The 21,268-nt window shown below is 42.5% G+C and overlaps 4 protein-coding genes and 2 non-coding genes across 7 annotated transcripts; 4 read left to right on the top strand and 2 right to left on the bottom strand.

Moving 5' to 3' along the window:
• Positions 1-1,674: 1,674 nt before the first annotated feature.
• Positions 1,675-2,368, top strand: LOC115740175. Its single transcript, XM_030673612.2, has one exon. The coding sequence runs from the start codon at positions 1,823-1,825 to the stop codon at positions 2,321-2,323; it is 501 nt and encodes a 166-aa protein (XP_030529472.1). The 5' UTR covers positions 1,675-1,822; the 3' UTR covers positions 2,324-2,368.
• Positions 2,369-3,740: 1,372 nt separating this feature from the next.
• On the top strand, positions 3,741-3,819 carry LOC115740341. The gene has a single exon (XR_004015372.1). It is a non-coding gene; the product is annotated as a small nucleolar RNA snoR64a (small nucleolar RNA).
• A 64-nt stretch (positions 3,820-3,883) lies between these two features.
• Positions 3,884-3,978, top strand: LOC115740343. Its single transcript, XR_004015374.1, has one exon. It is a non-coding gene; the product is annotated as a small nucleolar RNA snoR20a (small nucleolar RNA).
• A 1,116-nt stretch (positions 3,979-5,094) lies between these two features.
• LOC125314428 (serine/arginine repetitive matrix protein 2-like) lies at positions 5,095-7,974 on the bottom strand. Its single transcript, XM_048276643.1, has 3 exons — positions 7,892-7,974; positions 7,250-7,687; positions 5,095-5,173 (listed from the first exon to the last, which is right to left on the bottom strand). The coding sequence occupies exons 1-3, from the start codon at positions 7,972-7,974 to the stop codon at positions 5,095-5,097; spliced, it is 600 nt and encodes a 199-aa protein (XP_048132600.1).
• Positions 7,975-8,944: 970 nt separating this feature from the next.
• LOC115740178 (54S ribosomal protein L24, mitochondrial) lies at positions 8,945-12,046 on the top strand. Its single transcript, XM_030673619.2, has 2 exons — positions 8,945-9,289; positions 11,375-12,046. Exons 1-2 carry the CDS (start codon positions 9,093-9,095, stop codon positions 11,850-11,852), a joined length of 675 nt encoding a protein of 224 aa, XP_030529479.2. The 5' UTR covers positions 8,945-9,092; the 3' UTR covers positions 11,853-12,046.
• A 992-nt stretch (positions 12,047-13,038) lies between these two features.
• Positions 13,039-16,852, bottom strand: LOC115740177. Of its 2 annotated transcripts, none has more exons than XM_030673615.2 (11): positions 16,628-16,852; positions 16,221-16,293; positions 15,959-16,045; positions 15,744-15,866; positions 15,176-15,580; positions 14,621-15,027; positions 14,178-14,277; positions 14,024-14,083; positions 13,867-13,953; positions 13,604-13,732; positions 13,039-13,487 (listed from the first exon to the last, which is right to left on the bottom strand). In XM_030673615.2, exons 1-11 carry the CDS (start codon positions 16,654-16,656, stop codon positions 13,185-13,187), a joined length of 1,803 nt encoding a protein of 600 aa, XP_030529475.1. In that variant the 5' UTR covers positions 16,657-16,852; the 3' UTR covers positions 13,039-13,184. The 2 variants fall into 2 exon arrangements, with proteins under 2 accessions (XP_030529475.1, XP_030529477.1); XM_030673617.2 differs by having other exon boundaries at positions 14,621-15,024.
• Positions 16,853-21,268: the final 4,416 nt, after the last annotated feature.

Raw genomic sequence — 21,268 nt, 5'->3', positions numbered from 1 at the left:
TCCCGTCCCGGTCCGGTCCTTCATCCCAAAAATTTGGGGACCCATAGTCCGGTCCGGTCCTAGTCCGGTCCTATCCTAGTTCGGTCCGGTCCTAGTCCGGTCCTCCATCCCGAAAATTTGGGGACCAGGACTATTGATCCGGTCATCGGTTTCATACCAGGACTCGACCGGCTCAAACCATGCACACTCCTAAATTAAATTGACACAAAAAGAATTTCGACAAAAAAATGGCACAAAAAAAAAGTTTAAAACTTTTTGAATACTTTTCCCTCTTTTGATGTCAAAGGAACTTTTGAGATATTTCTTAAAAAGTGCTCACCATTGTACTAGGTAACCCTCGGGTTATTAAAAGCTTCGCTCAATCACGTGTAAGCCAGTCTTGTACACGTGCAAGACGTCATCAACGAGTTATTAGAAAACTTAGAAGAAAACATAAACCGAGAGGAACGATCAATGTCTGTGATAACATGTTAGGAAACTTGTTTTTTTCCACAAAACTTACACCTAATTGTGAAGTAAAATTGCTTCTTTGGGTCCGAGTTTTAGTAGCACGGATTGATCGCCATCATTTTGACCAATCGGCCCGCGCGAGGGTTCCTTTAATTAAGGGGATGTGCTAAACTTAGTCCAACAAAATTTCAATCTACTCTCGCATTCCCGTTGGTCGATAAGGGGCGTTGTTGATGGTGCCCACCAACCATCCTTTCCTCCACCACCACCACCGCCACCGCACCGCACCGCAGTGCGCTTTGTACGTTGCATGAACCACACTTTATGCCAAGAAAGTATTGATTGATTTTGACTCGACATCACCCATTCTCCCATCGATCGCCTCACCGCATTATTCGTGTGGGGGAGGAGCGGTCGCATCCCATCCCATCCCGTGCCTCCCACTCCAAGCGCACAGAAGCCAAACACAATCTTCACGTCGGTCGGCTTGTCCCTGTCCTGCGTTCCTGAACCAAACCCATACCAACTTCACACCAACGCCCGCAAAGGAAGAAACGAAAGTTTCGATTCGGTGCGGTGCGGTGCGTGGGGGGGATCTTTGGAGCCGCCATTCAAAGAACCGACACCCACACATCCGACCCGATACGGTGTCCTTCCATACGGTGTCGGATTTGGTGGAACAGGCAGACCGGCAGGACAAGATCATCATCCCCGTCCGATCCCATACGGTGTCGGATTGGGTGGGTCGGGGGTTTCGTTTCGATTCCCGAGGATCCTTGTCCCACTCACTCACTTCCCGCCCCCCACGTGTACCACGCGCCCGCCTCCCACCCCCTCCCTCGCTGCCACGTTTTTTTTTCTATTGTCTCGTCTGGTTCCCCCCACGATCCCCACCCGCAATTACGCTTTTGCCACCACCTCCTCCTTCCACTCCGCACCGCCAAGAGCTCCTCGGCATGTGAGTACGGATCGGATGCAGGGCTATTGATGGAACATCCAGTCCCAGTCCCACGCTCCACAACCTGTCACGTACCATCTCCAGGCTGGCCTCTCTCTTCTCTTTCCTCCCTCGATCTCCCCGACTGAAAAAGACAAGACCCTTCTTTCCCTCTTTGTCTCTTGCAAACCAACAAACAATGTAATTATTACACAAGAAAATCGATGCTCGATTCGCAACGCGAAACTCTGCATACTGCAGTATCACCCCTCCCCTTCTGTATATATACTCCGTCAAAAAGCTCCAGTCTTTGTCCTCCGCTTAGCTTCGCATACCCTCGAGCTCGACCCGCATCGTCTCTTTCAAACGCTGGACTTACGCGAGAGACAAAATATAGTAATTTTTTTTTTAAACAAGTAAGAAACTAGAGAAGCAATGGGCATTTGCCACTCGAGTGAGTCCGCGAGTGTCGTCGCGGACACCGCGAAGCTGATTCTCCACGACGGCCGCCTCCAGGAGTTCGCTCACCCTGTTCGGGTCTCGCGCGTGCTGCAGAGCTGCTGCGACCCCGCGTGCTTCATCTGCAACTCCGACGACATGGGCTTCGACGGCCCCGTCTCCGCCCTCGACGGCGACGAGGAGCTCTGGGCCGGGAAGCTCTACTTCGCCCTCCCGCTGAGCAGGTTGAAGCGGCCGCTGGAGGCGAAGGAGATGGCCGCGTTGGCCGTCAAGGCCAGCTTGGCGATGAAGGGGAAGGGCCGCGGACGGAAATGCGGGAGGGTGCCGGCGGCCTCCTCCGGCGAGGAGGGGAGGTACCCGGCGGAGGTGGGCGGTTGCGGTGGCAGTGGTAACGGTGGGTCGGTGAAACGACGGGGTGGCGGTGGCCGTAGGGGGAGGAGGAATAGCGTGGCGATTTTGAGCGCAATTCCTGAGTAGGGGTAGTTTGGGAAATTCGCATGGGACATTTTGCATTTGTAAATACTTTGTATTTCCCATGTTTTGGGATATAAGAGGATCCCTATTTTAATTTCTTTAGTGACTGATAATATCAAGAACGATATAATGTACTTATCCCTAAAATGAAGAACTAGAATAGGGTAAAAGTGAATAGGAGAAATTTTGAACCTATTGAGGTATTGGTTTGCAAAAATTCTCAATTTAAATCAGATTGATAACTCCAATGTGTTATTGACTTCTAATATGAGAATGCAACGTCTAGTCCATATATAGTCAAATATGAGATTGCCACGTTATTAATGATGCTTTAACATTTGTCGAGAAAAGCAGGCCACAAGCAAAATTGCAAAATGCGTCAATTCATTGGACGGAGGCCTCCCGTTTAGTTAAATTTGAAGAGTCGAAATACTTAATTGATCTAATCAAAATCAAAAATGAAAATTCCAAATAAGGGTCGAAAGTGCTTTTATTTCATCAAATAAATGCATGAAGTGAACTTTATTTTAAATAAGGATATGAAATGGCATAACGATTTTAAATAAGTGCCTAAAATGGTTATGGAGTCTCCACCTGCCCTCCCTCGCCCTTGCCAAGGCGTCGGGTACCACAGGCGAGAGGGACCTATTTTTGTTTCTTTTTTCTCAATTTTTTAAATTTCTTTTTTAATTTTAGAAAGACAAAAAAAGGAAAAAAAATAAAAGGTTAAATGACATAAATACCCTTAGGCCAAGCCCTTATTTGACATAAAGTTTGCTTCAGATCCTTATTTGACACAAAATTCACTTCGGATCCATATTTGACATAAAGTTCACTCATGCCTTTATTTAAGAAAATGAATGAAATTTTGGCCCTTATTTGAAATAAGTTTTACCTTGGATCTTTATTTGAGAAAATGAATATATTTCAGGTTATTATTTGGAATTTTCCCATATAAAAATCCTGATAAAAAAAATGAAAATCAAAATCAAAATTGATAAAGTATTGAACGATGAAGTTTCGGGCCACGGCCCATGGCCCGCGGCCCGTGGCCCCAACTTCTGTCTTGTATTCGCCGGGTTGTATTGGACCGTCCTCATTCCACCGCCAGACGAGCGAGCGGGCGAGAGAGAGAGAGAGAGAGAATGGCATCCTTGTCCAAATCAAAAGCAATTGCAAACCCTAGAACACCCATCCCTGAATATGCAGTGCCCTAATGGTCACTGGCCTTCCATTGATGCGAACCCGAAACCACTGTTTTTCCCATCTGCTCTCGTTTTCTCTGTAGTCTGTGTCACCCAAATTTCGTCTAACAATGCAGATGTTAATCACATTGTCGATAAGAAGAGAACTTTTCCAAGGATGGTTTTGATTGGTGAAGTGGGAGGATCTCTGTGCTTGAAGAGGGCAAGTGACGAGCTTTTTTTCCAGTAGTTGACTACCCACGCTGTGCTTTTTGAGTATAATGATCCAACACTTTGAATAGGAAGACCTGATGCCTCTCTTCTCTGATAGTTTTGTGATCTAATTAGCTTCTTCTTCTTTTTGGGCTTTTAAATTTTAGCCAGTGATGACAAATTGGAATAAAATCCTGAAGGCAAAGTTTTTATGGGCTTGGCTTTTGGTGTTTAGATTTCTGAACTAGGACGGTTTGAGGCCTTTTCTGTATATCCCCGGCTCGACGAGTCGAACGATGTCTTGTCTTGTTTAGGTCTCGTTCTTGTTTTTTCATGTCTGCTCATCGTAGTTTCGGAAAGCAAAAACGTGTGGATGACGAGACATGAAGTATTTACAGTTATCCCTGGCTGACGCATCAGGTGCTGAAATATGTGAATCTGACACAACCGCTATGCTTCTGTTTTATGAACATGTCATCTGTGTCTGGTTTTACTGCTTGCTTGATGATTCGGAGTGGGAATGTTTGTGTTTTCTTCTCGATTCTCTGCATATGCCATCACAGATTAGAGCAAAAGTGCAGCCCCGACATGCGAGAATGGCAATAACTTCAGGCCATTTTTTTTTTTTGTGGGGAAGGAAATGGGAAATAAATGGAATTGCTATTCCTGCACTTATCTCCATTCCTGGTGTTTGGTATGGTTTTCTTCTTAGGAATGAGCATTTTGAATTGAATGTTTTGTTCTCTGTTAGCTTCATTCCTTGGACAAATTTAACATTTTTAGACAGCAGTTCAGTTGGATTGTAACGAACAGGCAAGTCGGTTTAGACGGTTCTTGAATTAGCACGGGGGTGTGAACCTCCATCGAAAGCGCACTAGATTTCACACGAGACGCCGGTTGAACGACATTATGTGTTGATTTGATAAACCGGTCTTGTAAAAACTAGAGTTTATTCTGACATGTGTAAGAATTTCTCTAATAAAAACGCTATAACAGTTGGTAAGAACGGTGCAGGAATACTTGTCCAACATGTAAATCAAAGCATGACATACAATTTTATGACGCGCTTAGATGCACAAAATCAAGCGAATATTGGATCAATTATCTCAAGATATTGAAAAAGATTATGCAAGGAAATCAAGAAAAAGATACTAAAAAAGATTATGCGAGTTCATACATAAAAAAAAAACATGGAATTAAAAAAAAAGCAATAGAAGGTATCAAAAACTTCACTGAGTTATTATGGCGATCATATAGATTTATGCTCACATTACTACGCAACCGTGAGGATTTTCCTCACTAACACAATGAGCGAATTTATCAAACTGCTCAGGAAGCTCCGGTCTTTGGTAATACTCCACGGGCGGCAGAAAATAATCAAACTTCACTGGAGTTTCTGCCGGCCCTGTCCGGCGTAGATGACTGCTTGAGCTGGACGAGGACGAATGACGAGATCCTGCATCGTGAGTCAATCCATGAGATTTCACCTAGTTATACCTAAAAAAAGGCGGGATAAAAGGCGACTTTGGCCGACCAATTGCACTTGGACCGTTCCGGGCCGAAGCGACTTGTACCTAAACAAAAGGCATGGGAAAAAAAAAAAAAAAAAGCCGACTTCGGCCGATCGACCTGTTGAGATTTGGCCGCTCGGGGCAGCCGGAGGTGACTGTGTTTCCTTCTTCGACGTCTTGCTCTTCTTCCATAGCTGACTAAATTTCGATCTTCTCTTTTCACTGGGCGCCATTAAAGGATCTCGAGAGGCCTAATGAGCGTCAATGCTGTTGATTGCTGTTAATATATATGTTTTTGGTGGCAAAGCAATTCGGTGAAGCATTGCATGGAGAGATATGATCGCGAAAAGAATAAAAAGTTGCAGAAAATAATGCGTTCTGCATAACCTTCCTATGGAAATTGTTCTCAAGCGTTCGGATGATGAAATATATTGTTGCCTATGTTGCGTATATTCGAGTTGGAATTAAATATATGCGACGGTGAATATATTGTGGTGAATATTTCTAAAGTTATTAGCCTTATTCTCTTGCATTAGATGCAGCTCGTGATATTATTTCCTGTTCTTTCTCATCCTTCTGTCCGTATAACCTATGGCTGGTCACATAAATTTGTGAAGGTTAAAGGACAAACAAATAAATATCTTCTTTCCGAGGTCAAGATAGCAAATAATGAATCATGGATAAGACGAATCTTGGTACTGCCTACTCAAGAGGAGTTGCTCTCTTGAAATGGTTGACTTGCGGAAACAAAAGAAGAAATTACTATTCATCGAATTTCGATTTGAATCATAGTGCTTTGTGAATGGAAAGCTTGGATCCATGAATCATGAAGCGAAAGATTCGGTAAACTATCTAAGATTAGTAGTTTGGGTTGTAAACATTTTAAAAGAATTAGCGAAATTCGAAGATATGAATATTTTTACTTTTTAGGTACGAATTCTTATTTTCGAGTACATGCGATGACTTCTACGCATAAGGAGTAATGTGGTTTCGGGTACGTGCGATGAATTCCATTTAAATCGTTTTTTTAACCCTCGGTCATCATCGATCGTCTCCCTTCGGCTCGAGCCCCGGCCACGGCCGCGGATCCATCGCTCCCCAGAGCTCACCTTCCAATGCCGCAAACATCCCCCCCAACCAATATATACTTGAAAATCATAATTTTTAAAAAAAGTTATACATAATTCGTGTAGCAAAAGTGCAGGGTTTACAGAATATTCGATTCTCCATTTTGAGTTTTTGATTTTTATTTTTACATATTTCATTTTGTTTACTTACATTTTCATATTTTACTTTTTTAATGCTATATAAAATTTTATCTAAGTAACACATAGGCATGAACAGCTTAAAGTTGGCTACATGAATGGGCACATATTTTCATACATAGGGTCAAGTATGGATGGATTTTAGAACTATGGGTCGGGCCGGGTATGAATCGTCATGTGTTACAGAAAATAGGGTCAATATGAATAAAATGAATCAATATAGATCAGATCATTTTTGATCCAACTGAAAGACTCAATGTGTTGATTCAAACTGGTCATATAAAAATTAGAGTTCATTGTGGCACGGGTAAGAATTTGCTAAGGATCACCCTTTCGGTTTCTCGAAAAACACATTACCAGATGTACGAAATCAAACGAATCTTAGATCACTTCCCTCAAATCAAGAAAAAGATATCGAAGAAGATTATGTAGAAAGAGAAAGTAACATAAGAGAATAGTCTTTTTATTATTGTCAAATCGGATGAAAATTCAAACTCGGCGACTGCGTTTCCAGAAATTGATGAGTTATTACCACGATCATATACATTTACACTCACATCACAACGCAACCACCGAATTTATCAAACGGCTTAGGAAGCATCGGTTTACGGTAATGCTCCACGGGCGGCGGAAAATATTCGAACTGAACCCTAGTTTTCGCCGCCGGCAAAGGCTGATCTCCTGCGTCATGAGTCAATCCATGAGACTTTACCTACTTATACCTTAAAAGGCTTAAAACAAGCGACTTTGGCTGACCTGTTGCGCTTGGTCCGGCTGGAGCCGGGGCCGGAGACGGAGCCGGGGCCGGAACCGGAGACGGAGCCGGGGCCGGAACCGGGGCTGGAGCGGTTGGAGTTCTTGCTGACCCTGGCTGGCGTTGATGACTGCGCGAGATGGACGAAGACGGATGACGATCTCCTGGCCGGCGTAGATCTCCTGGCTGGCGTAGATGACTGCTCGAGACGGACGAGATGGACGAGGACGAGCGGCGATCTCCTGGCCGGCCTAGATCTCCTGGCTGGCGTAGATGACTGCTCGAGACGGACGAGATGGACGAGGATGGATGAAGATCTCCTGGCTGGCGTAGATGACTGCTCGTGATAGACGAGACGGACGAGGATGGATGAAGATCTCCTGGCCGGCGTAGATGACTGCTCGAGACGGACCAGACTGACGAGGACATCTGACGAGATCCTGCGTAGTGAGTTAGTCCGTGAGATTTTACCTACTTATACCTAAAAAGAGGGCGGGAAAAAAAGGCGACGTCGGCCGACCAATTGCGCTTGGACCGCTCAGGGGGCCGAAGCGACCGGAGTATTGATGGCCGCTCCGGTTGAAGCGACTTGTACCTAAACAAAAGGCATGAAAAATAAAAATAAAAAAGCAACTTTGGCCGACCTGTCGAGCTTTGGCGGCTCGGGACAGCCGGAGGCGACTGTTGTGTTTCCTTCTTCGGCCTCTTCTTCGTCATCCATGGCCATCGCAGACTAAGTTTCACCGCCATTAAAGGATCTCGAGCGGCCTAATAAGCGTCGATGCTGTCGGTTGCTGCTAATGATATATGAAGTCGAGAGTGTTTCGGCGGCAAAGCAAACATGTGAATGCTGGGAAGCATTGCATGGAGAGATATGATCGTCAAAAGAATAAAAAAAGTTGCTGAAAAAAATGCTTTCCGTATGACATTCATAATAGGGAAATTCTTTTTAACCGTTTGGATGATGAAATATAATGTTGCCAATGTCGTGTATAATTCGAGTTGGAACTAAAGATATGCGACAATAAATATACTCCGTTGGATATTTCTAGAGATATTAGCTGTATCTTAAATAATCTTTCCTCGGACGCAGCTCGTGATATTATTTCTTAATTTTTCTGTCGTTATAACATATGGCTCGTTACATAAATTTGTAAAGGTTAAAGGAAAAATCAACTAGAGATTTTCATTCGGGCTATCTTTATATGGTGACCAATCTTTGCGGGCGGCGTTACCGTTCACCATTTTTTGCGCACAATTCCAAGGTGAACATCTTTAGTACGAATTATGATACATGAGAAAAGACTTCTAATTTTCGAGTACATACGATGATTCCTATACGTTACTAGATATTATTTCCCATTTATTTTTGTTATATCGCAAATCCCAATCGGTAAGTACACCTCGCAAGATATATTCCGATTTTCAATATATTGATTAACCATGGATTTATAAAGAAATGGTACTTTCAATTTTGTTTTGCTTGCTAAATTCGTTTTGCAATGATTTATTTATAAAGCGAAGGACGATTATACTTGATGGGCTCCTGGGCTCCTGATATCACTGGCGATAGAGATAGGCCCATAAAGTCTTACTTGGGCCAAGAAGTGAAAAAGCCCACTCTGGCTTGGTGGCCCATAGGAAGACTGGATTCCCTTCCCCCAACGTCCTCATTTGGCAGATCGCTTGGTCCGCCCATGGCTATGTCGGCCTCTCAAATTCTCCCCATTGGGCGATCTCTGGTGGTAAACCCTGTTCCGCATCGTTAGGTTCTTCGTTCCTGTGAAGCTACTCTCCTCGAACTCGCGCGTCCACAGAGAGAGAGAGAGAGAGAGAGAGAGAGAGATGGCGTTCAGGGGGAAGGAGATGATGAAGAAGGTGCTGAAGCGCGTGGGAGAGAAGAACCTCGCGCCCGGTGTCAAAGAAACCCTGGAGAAGTGCATTCCCAATTCGAAAGTCGTCATGGGTCGCGCCCAACGCGGCCTCTTCGCCGGCCGCCACATCCGCTTCGGCAACCAAGTCAGCGAGGACGGCGGCAACAAGTAAGCTCTGTCCCTCCTCCCTCGCTCGTTCGTTTTAGTCAGTCGTCTGTTTTCTGAAATGGGTATGCTCGGAATCGAGTCTCGCTATGTGTTGCGGTCGCAGATGCTTGTTAGTTTAGATTCAACTGTGGCTTTGCATCGGTTGAACTCTACCGGCTCAATTTAGCTTGTGATGTGATTGCATTAAGCTTAGATATGGCTGGCGTTTCTTATTTGGGCTATGGAGTCGGTCGTATTCATTTCCAACCACACGATGTGTTATTTGAACTCACGAGCGTCGTCATGGTTCCATCTTCTGTAGTTTGTGATGAATTGCTATGTGGTCACATCCACTGCCGTGTTAAAGCATGGGCATTTAGTTGGACAGGACTGTGGATATGAAAAATAATGTGTCCCTTTCTTTCAATGTGGGTGGAGAGATCTGAATTGACTAACACTAAACTCATAGGCATTCTAATAGTTCGGTCAGCTGTAGTTTTATTAATGAGAGATCTGAGATGATTAATGTTAATGATCCAAGTTCGTGGCTCTGATATTTTGTTTTTGTTTGCTCTTTCTGCTTAAGCATATGAATTACCAACAATCTCTGTTGTTCTTTGTCAAATTACTCTTGCTTTTGTCATTTCAACATGTAATGTGCAAACACCATGAGCTCGCTCTTTGATGGTGAAGGAGATGTAATTAGCTTACACTGTCACATGAATCCTTGGGCTTCGTCTACCTCCATTTTTCCTTGTCAACTTCTTTTTAGATCGGTTCTTGGTAACAGCTGGCTCTTGCAGATATCCTGATTGGTTTCTGCTAATAGTATTCTCACTCTTTTTGGCCAAAATAAAGATTAGCGGTTGACTGTGATGTTATTTGCTGCTCAATTCAGAATCACTAAGGTCTTTTTCTTTTTTGCTCGAGGTAGTACTTCTGTGATTATTATTGGACACGATAACTCTGTCCGGAGCTAGTAGGACAGTAAATTTTGTTTATCCCTACAATAACTGTTTTCTCCCCTCATTATCAGCGAAGGGTCTAAGCTGTCGGAGGTTTAGTTTATTTTAATCCATGTCAACCTTAGAGAGGGCACCGCAATCCCATCTATATGGTGTTAACTTGTACTAAACTTTGCCACTCCACTCAAGGGAAAGCCATAAAGGTTATCAGGTAAAGAATATCGAGTTGCTACAACCAAATCCGTGACGATGACTTTAATGATGACTAGATCAATATAATGTTGTTGGTCTAGGACTCTCTTGTTTTTCTTTTCCCTTTTGAGGATGTAGATGTTAACACTATGAGCTCGCTCTTTGATGGTGAAGGAGATGTCATTATATTACACTGTCGCATAAATCTGTTGGGCTTCGTCTACCTCCATTTTTCCTTGTCAAATTCTTGTTAGATCTGTTCTTTTTAACAGCTGGCTCTTGCAGATATCCTGATCGGTTTCTGCTAACTTGTATTCTCAATCTTTTTGGCCGAAATAAAGATTGGCGGTTGACTGATATGTTTTTTGCTGCTCAATTCAGAATCACTAAGGTCTTTTTCCTTTTTATTTGAGGTAGTACTTCCGTGACATTATCGTACACGATAACTCTGTCTGGAGATAGTAGGACAGTGCATTTGTTTATCTCCTCAATAACTGTTTTCTCCCCTCAATATCAGTGAAGGGTTTAAGCCGTCAGAGATTTAGTTTATTTTAGTCCATATCACCTTAGATAGGGCACCGCAATCCCATCTATATGGAGTTAACTTGTACTGCTTTGCCACTCCACTCAAGGGAAAGCCATAAAGATTATCAGATATTCACATAAACAATATGGAGTTGCCCCAACCGAATCCGTGATGATGACTTTGGGGGACAACTAGCATCAATATAAGTTGTTGTTTTAACTTTGAGGTTGTAGATGTTGACATCCTATTAAGTGTTGCGCATTGAAACTTTGGTAACGATTCATTGATCCTGTCGATCCCTTCTAATAGAAGAACCGAGACTTGAGTTTTATAAATTTCAAATATAGCGATCTCTGTGGAGTTGAATTGAAGTGAAAAAGTTGTATTTTTCTGATTAGAGCTTCTCCGTGACGGTTTTTCCAGGACAAGGAGGAGCTGGAAGCCGAATGTGCAGGAGAAGCGTCTGTTCAGCTACATTCTCGACCGCCATATTCGTGTCAAAGTGACGACCCATGCTCTCCGTTGCATCGATAAGGCAGGTGGGATCGATGAGTATCTGCTGAAGACACCTTATCACAAGATGGACACAGAAATGGGTCTGTATTGGAAATCAAAGATTGAGAAGCTTTATGAAGAGCTTGGGAAAATGGAGGTGGTTTTCTTTTCTCCCGAGGACGAAGCCAAGTTCGAACAAAGTTTTAAACAACTGAAGCTCGAAGAGAGGGCAGCTCGTAGGGAATACAGAAGGCAGATGTATGGTACATCGGGCAAAGAGAAGCCGGCTGAGGAAGGTCAAGCGAGTGATCAAGTAACTCAAGAGGAGTCGCCAAGGAATGGCGATGGACATTGGCATACGGATGATCACGATCAACCTCACGAGCAGTCGGTTGCTTTCTCTTAATTTTGATCGTGTTCGAATAATGTTGAGATTTGCTAGTCATTGCGCCAGTTCGAGTTCTTTTTGTTACTGATGATAAGACTAGAACTTGGAGGATGGTAGTATAGGCCACAAGGCATTAGTGTTGGAGCCTTTTGTGTATCAGTGGTTTTTGTAAGATATCTTCGCAATAGCTTGCAAAATGGATGACAGAAAAATTTAATGTGCACTCTTTTGGGATAATTATGTCATGCCCCTAGGTATTTGGTGATGGCGGCAATTTGCGCCCCAAAATTTCAATTTTTGCGATATCCACCATGACATTTTGAAATCTATTGTAGTTTTGTTTGTTTTAAAGAATATTTCTTAGAAAGTGTTGCTTATGTTGCTTGAAAAATTAGTGAATTGAAATATTTTTATTGTCGGTGATAAGATATGTTTAGATATTTTTGTGGAAGATGAAAATGTTTTCGTTTGTTCATTTTTGTAATCGTTATAAGTCTGTCATTTTTATAAGATGCTGACTTTCATCTCAAGCTAGTTCACATAAACTCATCAAGCAACCTTCTCGTTATAGAACAGACATTCTCGTCTTTGCTTTCCCAGCACTGACTAGCCCAATGCATAAAAAGGCAAGTTGGATCTTTGAACCTATTTTAGAGTGAGACTGGTAGGGACAACTTAATTTCATTCACCATAGGATAAAATACGAGTCATTTTGTCCCTGTTAGGGTTCCCTCACTGGGATCCCCGGGGCCCAATCCAAGGGAAGGGAGCCTTTCCCCTCTAAAGAGGAGTAAATTGATGTCGGAATGCTCCCCTATCTCTGGACAAAATACACTTGGACAAAAAAATACCTCTGGCATCTAATGAGTTTTTCTAACCACCTTCTCTCTCCCTAGTAAAGCAAGGAATGCTCAGAATTCCCCCTCGAGTAAACGCTTACAGGGCCGGTTCATCAAAATCATTCGTTTTTCGCGAACAAATGAAGGGAGTCGTAACATTAGATGATGACTCGGCCAAATTCTTAGTAGTTGGTTGCCCCATGAAGGGAAAATTGTCCAAAATTGGGAGAGAATTATTCTTCGCCATTGGAATTTATTACATGGTTCCTAATAGCCTCTTGGTGTTTCAAAAATTTTCGCAATATGCCCCTCAATCTTTTTGGGGCATTATAGAAGTCGGCATTACGGCAGATTGCATTCCAAGAAACAAAATGCAGAAGATTTCTGTTTGATCTTGTCATGTCCTGCATCATAGACTGTACAAAGCAACAAAGTTCATTTCACTTTGGAAAAAACAAGAGACTCAAATGATCAAATCACATTGGTCATGTTCATTCCGAGCAAAGCCCAATCACTTCACCAGCTCCTTCGTTATCAGATACCGGAAACCAAAATTGTGAGGAATCCACTCGACGTTCTTGCGCGATTTGCTGAGCTGACACCTCTTGAAGGTTTTCCGGAATGACTCGGGCAAAGACAGCTGAATCATTTCCACAACTCCAGCAGGGCTCAACCCCGAGTCCTTCGCGAACGACTCCACGACCTTCGGTAAGAGGATCTTCTGGTCCTTGCGCACCCCGAAAGTCGCACGTATGTACTCATCTTTCGCAGTTTCCAACTCTTGAAACACTCTTTTGGGAGTGTACAATCGGACCTATGAAGTTAAACACCACAAATGATTCAGAAATGATGTTTAAGGATAGACAAGAATCTGCACTCTACTGCAGCATGTGCAAATGTAATCAAGACGATGGCAAGAGAGATAAATACGGCAGGATCGGAGTGACTTCCGCAACAGAGTGCAAAATGCAAAAGGGGTTCGGATTGCTTGACTGCATACGCTTGTCTTGGGTCACCGGTTTTGAACTTGGACCTCATAGACAGTAATAACCGGAGCCACTGCGCAAAAATGGGAACTCGTATCAGATCCGCCATAAATGTTAACATTAGAGAATCCCCCTCTACTACAGAACTACGAAAAGACAAAAGAGCTTGATATATCCTACAATAGATGAAGGGTCTCTCAGATTTACCTGTCCAGGTCGAGACAACCGGCATCCGAGGATCGAGCTCTGTATTGTGCCAGCGCTGATGGTGTGCCCACCGACGTTGTAGGCTGCCTGCATTAGGACAAACTTTTGGTAAATTCTGCATCTTGAAGACACAGTCTAAAGACCGAATGAGGTATACCTTCAAAAGTAGCAAGATTCTCTTTCCGTTGTTTTGGGGGATCCCATAAGCCAGAAAAGCCTGTTTTTCAGAGACAAGAGCTGCTTACAACACACAGATCATACAGGAGAAACAAAAGCTGGAAGTACCAGTAGTACAAATGACAACTCCTTACATGCATCACCAATGCATTGTGGATGTTGATCCAGAAAGCTAGTTTCTCCTCGTGCTTCAGCTTCCTTGGATCTACTTCTTCTAAGCGAGAAATGAGCGACCTGGTGAAGTATTTGGCTCAGCGACGGCACAAGAACAAAACAGAACCAAAATCTTTTATTGCAATTTTCCTGCCGGTGTCGAATCTATGGGCAAAGTAGTCATCTTTCCATAACAGAACCAAAAGCTTTTATCTTAATTTTGCTGCGGGCATCGAATCTACGGGCGAAGTAATTAACTTTCTCCACATTTCAGAGCGGTTAGTAAGAATTACTATTGAATTTATTCTAGGATGTGTTTTGCAGGACAAAAGATGTAACAAACATCAGTCGGTTTCGTTAGAGAATGTTGTATGGCAGAGAACACTTTGCCGGCAACATGAAACCTACTTGTCAAGAAGCTGACCTAAAATTCCGCAGAGAGTCTTCAATGTCCCCCAATTTCTGGCTATCCCGATGCAGCCATGCCACTTCGATCATAGTGCTATACGGTCCGCTAAAATCCTTGAGTCCGTCCACATGGAAAGGATTATCTAAGCACACATCGAAGGAAGAGCTGTTCCCGAACCCGGGACTCCATGATTCCAACTGATCTCGCGGAGAGAAAGCGCTCGCCAACGACAACGATGAGCCAGGAGATGAGAGGCTGTTATGCGTTAGGGGCGAGTCTGCGAGTTTGCAATAGATGCCTGACATGCACTTGACCATATCCTCGGAGAGCTTGTTCAGTGTTTCTGGAACATGGTCGGAAATCCTGGCACCGAGATGTTCTGCCAAACTAACTACCCTGAGGGGAGTATTCTGAGCATACTGCTGACAATATTATCAAAGTCAGAACACAGAAAATGTTTTGGAGCAAAAGCATTTCAAGCACAGTGGTTTTCTAGTAAAACAAAGAGGTAAAGTTAGTCTAAAAGGAGCTTAATCAACTGTACAAAAACAGAGATGCTTTGAAACTTGCCTCCATCATTGAAACCGGTTGAGACTGACAGGGACGTAGAGCTTTAGCCGCGGACTCTGCCTGAGGAGAGGTTCGCACCAACCGCTCTAAGAGCGAGGAGCGACAACGGTGCATGGAATCAAATGGTTTCTCTTCATAATCCTTTGACGGCCTAGTGAGCGACTCGCGACCAGATTGGACCACCGCGTTCTTTCCTTGCAGTGCGACACTATTATGCCTAGGAAGTTCTAGGACACTCCCTCTCGGGGTTTCTAGTGGCGATTCTATCCTTTTCTCCTTATTAGAAGGAGGCAAGGGAGGGATCTGTTGATTGAAAGCCTTTCGGTACAAGGAGAGGAGGTATTGTTCCAAGTACATCACTTCATACTCTAGAATCGCTATTTCCTTAATCAATTCCGCCACTGGCTGGACCTCAAACAAGAACCAAATATCAGATAATTATGCCCAGAAAACCAAACTTGCTCAACAAGGTCAAGATTTGTCAAACCAAGTCTGCAATAGTCTTGCGTGATGACAATCAATAACATAAGCAAAAAAGTTAATGCATAAGAAAGCTAGAAATGATTACCTTAGGCATCGAGGCGTCGTGACTTGGATCGCCATGGGAGGATGAACTCTTCAAACCGAGTGCCTTCTCCAGAGCATGGCGCTCGTTGAGCTGGTCCTTTAGTCTTTTCTCAAGCTGCAAAATCTGCATGAAAGACAGGTGAAGGAGTAGTAAGTAACAGGAGAACGAAATGTCACAGCTTGAGCAGCCACAGCAATGCAATTTCTGGTTCCGACCTCTCGCTTTAGAGCACTATGGACTTTAATGCCGGTGGTTGAAGGCTTCGCCTTGCTTTCGATCGTGTCCGTCATGTAACCCACGTCCTGTTACAGAGAGTTTCAACTTACAAGGGCTAATAGATCGAGCATATCATTGCGAAAACAGTACACAACACACTCGGCAATTGAAGTAAAGTTATAGCATGATTGTTCAGCAGGACATAGACAAGGTAAGAAACTACATCAACCAAAAGAAAGAGAACAGGAATGAACAATTTACCAGCTTTACACGGTGTGAACCTTCAGCTGAAACATCAGAACTATCCTCCTCGTGTCTTTTCTTGCCAGGAAAGCTGTCATTGCAGAGCATCAAAAGCCCAAAGAATTGATACTCGTAGACTGAAGGAAGCTAAAGCAGAAAGCTAAGACATTACTAAACATGCTGCTGCCAATCAAAATAGTCCTTAATCTTCTTTAAGGTAAGTGTTTTTATCATCGTTCTTGATTTCACCATCATCGGGTGGTACAGAGCACTTCGACATGACCAACTTGTCTTTCAATATCAAGCTATCTCAGAAGATAATTCAGTTGATGAAACCCACCAACCAACATAAGAAAAATCAGAAAGGGAATAGGCCAACAGACTACAAATTGGAAAAGCAAAGAAAAAACTAAATGAATGGTTACCTATTTGAACGCTTGTGTACCGAAGTCATCCTCAGCGCCAAACTCACTAATTATACAGCAGTCCAAATTCTTTCGACTCCCAAGTGAGAGGAATCATCCACAAAACAAGAGTTGCTTCACTAAAGCACGCTCAAAAGCCATCTTCAAAGACAAAAAGAAGGGGGGTGAAAAACAGAGGTTGCAGAAGCAGAGTAGTGAGACAAGAAGAAAGAAAAAAAAAACACGCTAACTTTCAGCACATTCAGTCGATGCAAAGAGAGGACAGACATGGGGGGTCTTGGCGAGAGCCGAACCAGAGCAACCTCTCCAAAGAACACTCAAATGCTGTCTGAACACATCTCGTTAGACTCCAAAACAATCAGTTGTCTTCTTGTGTTGCAACAAAACCAGAGCTTCCAAGAGGAACCCACAAAACGATCATCACAAGCAAGAACCCGAGAAAATAAAAAAGAAAAGGAGTTCCTTTTCAGCTAACACTTAACAGAGCTTCAACCTTCGGCTCTCTCTCTCTCTCTCTCTCTCTCTCTCTCTCTCTCTAATGGGTTGAATATGAGCCATTACAGCCAACAAAGGAAATACAAGAGCTTCGTGGGTATTGACTGGGGATCATTGTTTTTATATTAAACAAATAATGAAATTTAAAAAATGAAAGAAGTCAGTTGTCAGCATAGCTTCTGGGATGAAACTGAGCAGGCCAGTTTGGGTCCAAGTCCGTAAATTGCGAAAAGGATAGTGTTTCCACTTTCTCAGAGCCAAGCTAGTAGCAGGCCTATCACGGTCGCGGTGTCCCCAAATCGACAATTTTAACCCAACAATAGATATCAACGTCATTGTGCAACACTTTGCCATATCATATCCATAGTATTACGACATTACATATGTTCCGCTTCACATTCGATAACTTAAACAATCGCATGTTCGTCCAAAAATTTTATCTTGAGGTCAGTTCTTCACATTTTATATCCCATGAATTTCAACAATCCTTCACTTTATCGTCTTTGTTGTTAAATTCCAAGTTTAAGATCTCCATCACCCAATCGGCCTACGCGAAAAGGAGAGTGTTAAGGTATTTAAACATGCCCCTCTGTCATTTACGAGCCATGGATGGTCAACTGCCGAACAGCACCAATCAACGTCTTAATAACAGAAACCAGCTTGGAAAATCCTTTGTCTTGGTTTGGATCCAAAGGGGAGTTGGTCACCTTCCCTCTACACTTGTGTTGTTGTTCCTGTATATAGAATTGGTTACCTAGTCTGTCTTTATATATTGAGCTCTTATATGATAATGATGTCTCTAGCTACTAATGTTTTAGACATTTCTATCCCTACTTATGTTCTTTGCGAAGCATCGTCAGATGAAGATGAAAGCCTTCTGTCATCACCAGAGACTGAAAAGCAAGCAATACTTGTGTAATAATAGATGGGAAACGACCCACCAAATCATGTATGTCAAACTGTGATTCATTGCTCATTTGGTTTAAAAGAGCATGATCATTTTTACCATCTTTCCACAAGCAACGTTATGATTTTTTAGCTTACGCAGGTATCTGAAAACTCCCTTTCGCTTTTTCTCAGATTTAAGTATGATTGCGCCATGATTGAGAAAGAAATGTTCGGGAAAGACTGGAAAGGTTGTCCAGTCCGAGAAGAATGCGGAGGGCAACAAAACAAAGAAAGCAAGGAATGCTCAGGAAAAAAAAAGGAGCTGACCCTTGAATCGTAAACCTCACATTATGCTGAATCACATCACGAGTGCATGCATGCACCTCAAAAGGAACGAAAGCCTGGGACGATTGAGGAAAGGGGTTATGAGCTTTCGTTTTGTGCGGTTTCGTTCGTCTAATCTCCGAACTTCACTCTGTTGGCACAGAGATCGCAAGACGACACCGAAACGAGACAGGAACACCATTGTCGTGAAGCGCCGAAGGACTAACGTTTGTCATAGAATCAAGCCCCATCGGTTTTTTAAAAATGAAACCAAAAGGCGAATTGCCCTTTTCTCCACTATCGATGAGGAAGGGGGAAAAGGGGTTGGTGATGGCTCGTAGAAGCTGCCTTGGCAGGTCTCTCTTTTGTCGCCATTATCACATCTTCTGTAACACACACACACACACACACACACACCTCCCCCCCAAAAAAAAAAAAGAAAAAGAAAAAGGAAGACACCTTCTAATGCAGAGGATGACCAGAGAGAGAGAGAGATTGAAAATTTGTTTAATGGAATCTTTTCAGTATGTGATTCGTTTAGTGGGAACCTTTTGCGTTGAGATTGCGGAGAAACTTTTCTTTCTTGGATGCAGGACCACTGCAACAGCCTTTTATCTCTTTTCTATTTTCTTTCTCTTTTTCTTGATTAGTATATGAACACCTCAATCGCAAGCATAACCTCCAAAGGATGAGAAAGGAGTGCTCAGCAGGACAGCCCTTCAGCATTCTTGTAGAAGATTTTTGTTCATGCTAAACTCAAGATGGCTAGGTCTTCACTTTCATTTCATTTTTATTACAAAAAAACAAAAAAGATCTACTCGAGTTGTCTGAATCAGAACTGGAAGATGGTAAGTCCGTAGTAGTGACATTGGCGAAGTGCATAAATGGTTAAGATCTGTTCGAGCAATCTAGTTTGCGCACTGCTGCTGCAAATGGTGTTTAGTGATAAGAAATTTTTCTGCGAATCTCTCTAATCTAGCAAGAATTATCCGCCTTCTCTTGATCAAAGACAGTTCGCAATTAAGTAGAAACACGAAGCCAAGTAATGCCAGAGTAATCACCTTCATTGTGCCTTAAATTAAACTGTAAAGTCAAATCTTGCGTTGTGCTTTTGTCCAAATTATTTGAACAATCATGTGGCAATCAGATTCTCTTCAAGTCCAGAAAACAGTGCCAACAGGACCATTTCCAAAAATCTCCTCAACCCTGGAGCAGAAATCGCCAGTCCCAATGATTAAACAATTCAAACGAACACCTTCCAACGTTCACCTCAAGCAGAGAGAGCCAATCTTCTCAATGCATCAACCTTAAGAAGGCACCAAAAATTTACTTTTTAAAATACTGCTTACTTAATGAAAGAACCCATTTTTAAAATGCTTTATGACAGACATGCTTCATAGATCCATGAAATGGGGGGAAGCTTCATTGAATGACATTCTTTAGCAATGATTTCTCATTAAATGAAAATGCTCATCAAGAAGGCCCAGTATACAAGGAGTACCACGCAATTAAAAATGCTTAATTGAACTGCAACAAGTTTTTCTAGGGACAAACCTGGTTTTAGGCACCCAATTTCTTGGTCTCATTCAATGCTGGGGAGTGTTGACTTAATTTTGAAATATGCACGGTTTCCTTCATTTAGCTAAAAAGGGGGAAAAAAAGAAAGAAAGACGAATATTGTTTCCTTCAAAAGATGCCATGGATTTGAAGGGTTGCTGACATGTTTTTGATCTCCACGATGTTGTTTGGCGAGGGAGGATGAAACTTCCATTTGCAGAACATGAACGCTCAAGAAAGAGTTGAATATTGGTGCTCAACTGAAAGTTGGTAAGACTTTCTTGTTGCCTTTTCCTTCTTCGACTGAGTTATAATATATCGGGAAAATCTTCTGTTGGGATCCTCTGATCAAGTCGTTAACAGCACCATTTTTAGGAGATACAGCAAAAAACAAAGTTCCAATGGAATTTGATAAAGGAAGGCAAATTGCACAAGTGATTTAGTAATATGAAACTTATTGAAGAAGGGATTTCTCACCATTAGTTTGGATGTCGTTCTAGTGAGCCTAGATATTCATGAAAGCCAATAAAGGGAAGAACCCTTCTCAACATTTGATTAGATGTCATTTCTTTTGTTCAATAGCAACAAGAAGAGCTCGGAGAAAGGGTGAAATGAAGGGGTAAAAAGGAGTTTTTCTTTACCCCCATTTTCTACAAGTTTTATTATGTTGATTTTGGGATAGAATATAACTCCCCCCAACCAATTTATCCCGCCTCTTAAGGAACTTATGCACTTTCATCATCGTCAAGTCCTCCCCCATCTCTATGTCTCTCTTTACATTTTTATGCACATTACTTTTAAGTTAGAGGTTGGTGACAATTTCGTCATATGTCAATATCTCAAAAGAGTAATCGCACCTGACGCACTCACCTTCTAATTTTAGAACATCTCAATCCTTTTCGGATATCTGTTGTCCACTTTGGAATATACTGCCCCATTTCCTACAAGTTTTATTATGTTGATTTTTTTTGCATAGAATATAAATCCTAGAGGTCACCCCAACCAATTTATCCCACCTCTTGAAGGAACTTATGCACTTCCATCATCGTCACATCCTTGCCCATCTCTATGTCTCTCTTTATATTTTTATGCACATTGCATATAAGTTAGAAGTCATAGTGGTTTGGGCTCGTGACAATTCCGGGATGGTCATATGTCAACATCTCAAAAGAGTAATCACACGTGGCGCACTCACCTTCTAATTTTGGAGGATCTCAGTCCTTTTCAAATATGTGTTATCCACTTTGGAATATACCATGGAATTGTAGATTCAAAAAAGATCTAAACCTATTGTACAACGGTCAATTCAGTCATAAACCTTTCAATTGTGCAAATTTAATATTAAATCTTGTAATGATTTGCTAATTTAGTTATTTC

This window comes from Rhodamnia argentea, chromosome 1, assembly GCF_020921035.1.
Source record: "Rhodamnia argentea isolate NSW1041297 chromosome 1, ASM2092103v1, whole genome shotgun sequence".
NCBI classification, from domain to species: domain Eukaryota; kingdom Viridiplantae; phylum Streptophyta; class Magnoliopsida; order Myrtales; family Myrtaceae; genus Rhodamnia; species Rhodamnia argentea.
Note: the sequence above shows the minus strand (reverse complement) of the source record. Positions and strands in the feature narration are given on the sequence as shown.